Source organism: Triticum dicoccoides, chromosome 7B (genome assembly GCF_002162155.2).
Source record: "Triticum dicoccoides isolate Atlit2015 ecotype Zavitan chromosome 7B, WEW_v2.0, whole genome shotgun sequence".
In the NCBI taxonomy this organism is placed as follows: Eukaryota; Viridiplantae; Streptophyta; class Magnoliopsida; order Poales; family Poaceae; genus Triticum; species Triticum dicoccoides.
Genome location: NC_041393.1, coordinates 133070298 through 133075255, shown reverse-complemented (window position 1 = coordinate 133075255; position 4958 = coordinate 133070298). Strand labels below are relative to the sequence as shown.

The 4958-nt window shown below is 49.5% G+C and overlaps 1 protein-coding gene across 1 annotated transcript; it reads left to right on the top strand.

Annotated features, from left to right (window-relative positions):
• Positions 1-3564: 3564 nt before the first annotated feature.
• On the top strand, positions 3565-4958 carry LOC119340012 (nucleolar protein dao-5-like). The gene has a single exon (XM_037611929.1). The coding sequence runs from the start codon at positions 3636-3638 to the stop codon at positions 4590-4592; it is 957 nt and encodes a 318-aa protein (XP_037467826.1). The 5' UTR covers positions 3565-3635; the 3' UTR covers positions 4593-4958.

Genomic DNA, 4958 nt, shown 5'->3' with positions numbered 1-4958 from the left:
ATGAAGTCCTCAAGATCGGCATTACGCACATATGCATCAAATTCATCCTTTATGCCTGCATTGACCATAAACTCTTCTGACGGCCATTCACAAGGCCGCACATCAGCTTCCCTTGGTGGTTCATCGTCTTGCTCACGCATAGCGCGCCTGGGTCCTTTCTTTGTTGAAGAACCACCTTGGTATATTTTCCTAGACATATTTCTTCCTCTGAAAAATTTCTGAAATTTTTAGTAACTCAAAATAAAAGTGAATCAAACTCAATAAAATTGATAGCAACTACTCCCACAAGTGCCTAGAGCCTATATCATGCATTAGAATTACATGGGACCTCATAAATTTGACATGCAAGCTCAAGAACAGGGTCACCTAGGCAGCAAAAATTTGCAATGAATAAAGCACTAGAAGAAAACTAATTGAACCATTGGAGGAGTCACATACCTAGGAACAATCCCCTAAAGCAATTTTGTGAATGGAGCTTTAAGCAAGGAGATCAAAAATCGTAGCAAAATGAGTTAGGACTCGTGCTTGAGCTGGATGGAGATTTTTTGGGAGGAAGATGGAGTGTGTGGGTGCAGGAATAAGTGGAGAGGGCCACCATGGGCCCACGAGGCAGGGGGGCGCGCCCAGTCAGAGTGGGCGCGCCCTGGACCCTCATGGCCAGGTGCTTGCCCCCCTGATGACCTCCGGCAACACACACAATTTCTAGGAATAAACTGTGTTGGATCAATGAACAATCACACACAGCATCCTCTTGAATACTGTTTGCGGTCACCTGGCGCAAACGTTTACCACATAAAAATTGTGTGTGATGGACAGTCTTTGCCGCACAGTTTCTTCTATGCACCGTGTGTGATGCATTCAATAACGCAAACGATAAAATTATTAATACCATGTGCAATGGAAACACTATCACAAACGTTTTAATGGGGAAAATTGTGTGTGATGTACCTGCGAACAGAAACGTTTTCCTTGGAGCGACTGTGTGGGATGTATATACAAACGGAAACGTTTACCGGGATTGACTATGTGGGATGAACTTACGACCGGAAATGATTTTGCCTGTATAATTGAATTTTTTTAGCACTACTGTACGTATAACCGATTTGATCACTCACCGGTCGCACACGACCTCATTTTGCCGAGCGTGTGTGCCAGGAGGGCATATCCCCAACGGTTTCTGGGTCTGTGGGAAGAACCTCCCCCCTATCACAATCACTCACTATGTGACGGTCCAAATGCCGTCGCAGAAAGGGGTTAAAAATCGTTTGTATAGCACCACCGCGGACGAGTGCATGTTAAGATTGGTGAAGCTGTTGGCCCCGTGGTGCTAACATAAGCAGTTTTTTTATTTCTTTCTCTCTTTTGACGTGTACAATGGTGCTATCTTAAAAGTGCCACGTAGCATAACTGTCGAGATGATGAAGAGAGAAACAACAAGAAAATATTTGCCTTCCTTCAATTAAGAGATGGTCTCTCAGCAATAATATGTCTCACCATAAATTTAGGGATATCCCATCCTGATAAACGGATGATGAGACAAGGTAACTCATTTACCATGAGAGATTCAGCTGCCCCTAAAAAAAGAATTAGATACCTTAGGGTATCTCCAATGCGGACACCTAAACCTCCTGCACTCGTCCTGACCGAGTGGCCCACGCGACTTGTTGTCCAATGCGGTACCCATCGGTCCACGGACCGGTCTGGACGTCTGTTTTCTGGTCAACTGAAGGAAAACAAGGTGGTTTTGCTGGTGTTTGGGCTGCTACCACGTATGCCTCCGATATCTCGGATCCACCCACAGAGCTCTCTCACACCCACGCGCTTTCCCATGCAAAGTGGTTGTCGTGCATTCATACCGCTCAGGGCCATTCCAGAGAGCCATTGCTGCATTCGTCCCCGTGCAGAGCAGGCGCGCCGATCGAGAGCAGTTGTTGCACATTGTTCGCGTCATCAGCTGGTCCTCGTTGGCACTGCTTCGACCATGTGGCCAGCCCATCCGCGTCCATCGTTGACCTCACCTCCACCGACAACTGCCAGGTCACGGACTCTAACAAGGAGGTGTAGAGCATGGGAGATAGCGGGACCTCATGTCCTGTGTGGGCAAGTCTTTGTCCCATGTCCCACTCTTCCTCGCCGGCGATCGCACCTTTGCTTCCCGGGACTCATGGCCACAAGACATGGGCACAGAGGGGAACAACAAGGACTTGGAGGTCTGAGCACTTTCTCGGGCTCATGGCCACCGATGAAGATTCTAGATAACTTCCGGATGCTATTTTTAGTTGAAATGTGTCAGAATGTAATGAATTTTGTCCAAATTAAATGAAAATTATCTGGTTTGCATGAAATTCATTCATTTTGTTCTAATTTTCTTTCAAATGTATGCATACATGGTTGGATGGCCGGCTCCTTCATCAGTGTCTGTGGACCTATCCGGACCAGTCCTTGGAAAAATACAGTGTCTGTTATTAGGGTTGGCATTGGAGATGCCCTTACCATATCTGTTATGTGGTGCTTCTTGCTAAGCTTACCGCACTTGATATAATATTTTCTTCGCATGATGGATGTGGAAGGAATTTGAAAGGGCGAATAGAGTGTTGCTCTTTTTCGAGGTAGTACAAAAAGCACTAGTAGAAGTAAAAAAATACATTCAGGTCCATAGACCACCTAGCACCGACTACAAGCATTGAAGCGAGCCGAAGGCGCACCATCATCATCTCTTCTCCCTCATCGGAGGCGGGCAAACCTTGTTGTAGTAGACAGTCGGGAAGTCATTATGTTAAGGCCCCGAGACCAGCAAACCTGAATAACAACTGCCACAGACGAAGAGAAGCATAGATATTAAGATCCAACCTGTAGACCCACAGGTGCAAACAAACGAAGACCGGATCCAAGCGGTTCCACCGAAGACAAACACCAACCAAATCCCATGATATTCGCCCAATACACACCTCCACACGCCCCTCCGACAATGTTAGAAGCACCACCTGGACAGGGGCTAGATGGGGAGAACTTTATTTCATCTTTAGAAAATTGTTGCTGACTCGTGTTCCTAAGCATGGCACAAACCCTACCTAAACTAAAAAAAAAAACTAAAAACGAAGCCCTCCTGCGGACAAGGACCGGGATCCACCGCGCCTCCATGGTTCTAGGAATCAAACAAAGTATAGTATGAAGGAGTATGAATCAAACAAAGTACAGAGCATTGCTTTGTTGGCAGGCTATGCAGTTGTGCACGCTGCCCATCCATGCTCAGGACACGTGCTCGTCAGGGTGCTCAGGTTGCCTCTCCTATTAAAATATGCCACCAAGGGCTAGTCCTGGCTGGTCTTGTTTCTTTTTCTTGGAAGGAACTTGAACAGAATTCATCTTAAACATTTGGTTTTCTTAAACTGCAAAGGAGAAAAATGTTATTTCAACATTTTTGGGTTGGGCTGGATATAATACTGACACGAAAATGCATTGATATTACAGATGGGCCGGCTGAAACCAAAAGAAAGAGGAAGCCCACCTGGGCCTTATAAGCCCGACTGTGTCTTGATGAAAGGAGACCCGACACCCGAAGAAGGGAAACCCCACCTTTGTCCGGCGCCGCCACCCACCTCTTCTCCCAAACGCTCAACCCTACTTCTCCGACCATGGCCAAGAAGCGCGGCGAGAAGAGGCCACCGCCGCCGCCGCCGCCGGTGGCTGCCTCCTCTGACGAGACGCACTCGGGCGCAGACGAGTCCGAGGACGAAGAGACCATCGCCTTGTCTCGTGCCCCTGCCCGCAAGAACCCGCCTCCGCCGCCGCAGAAGAGCGAGGAGTCCGAGACCTCTGAAGAGGAGGAGGAGGAGCCATCCCACGCGGCCCCGAACACTGCCCCCAAGAAGCAGCCTCCGCCGGCGCGACAGAGTGAGGACTCCGACAGTTCCGACGAGGAGGAGGATGGGGGTTCCGAATCTGACAAAGATGAGCCGCCGCCGAAGCCATCTCCGAAGCAGGAGGCGAAGGCCCCGGAGGCCAAGAAGCCGCGCCTTGCTTTCCACCGCGTCTGGTCCACCAACGACGAGGTCCGTATCCTCGAGGCCCTCGCCGCTCACCAAAAAGAGCACGGCGTGCTGCCGCAGCCCGACGCACTGGTCGAAGCCCTCGCCGGAAAGCTCGACAACCGTGCCTACAGCAGCAAGGAGCTCCAGGGGAAGGTCAAAAGCCTCAAGCATCGGTATGTGTCAGCCGCCAAGAAGTACGAGCTCCCGACCAAAGAACACGACCGCCGGCTCTTCGACCTGTCCAAGATCCTCTGGAGCGGCCACAAGTACAGGTCCCGCGCTGCCACCGCTTCTACTGCTGCTCCCACCGCCAAGGCGAACGACCACGAGCCCAAGGGATTTGAGGAGATGTGTGAGTTGTACCCATACCTCGCGGAGGAGGTGAAGAAGATGGAGGCCTCGGGCATGTTCAAGCGGGAGTTCGGAAAGATGGACGACGACAAGGCACGCTTGCTGGACGAGAAGATCAAGAAGCAGAGGGTACAACAGATGAAGGTGGAGCTGCGCCGCAGCGACCTTGCCAGGGAGGTGACCAAGGCGATAATGGACCTGATCGACTGATGGGAGTGAGATGAGCTTACCTGAAACTGTATCGATGACCTGCAATCGATTACAATGCGAGCATCCTAGAATCGTCAAATTGTGGCCTGTTTTGATGGTAAGAATGTTTTCGCGGCAAGGGAGCATGATCACTGATTCCATTGAATAGTGTGCGGTTAAGAGATGCTAGCTTAATGCGTTAGTTCAGTAAAGATGTTCTGCTCTTATTAGTTTTCAAAGCTCGTTTGTACATGATGTTCTTGGTCTTTTGAGTGCTTCAGATTTCGGGAGTGGATTTGATGCGCTTTTGAGCATTTCAGAGATGCAGACTGGAATCGTGAGTCAGGAATCGAATGACTGTTATGAATCACTGGGTTTTGTTTTGCA

Coding starts and splice junctions, on each gene's coding strand:
- LOC119340012 (XM_037611929.1), top strand. CDS start 3,636: ATGGCCAAGAAGCGCGGCGAGAAGAGGCCACCGCCGCCGCCGCCGCCG.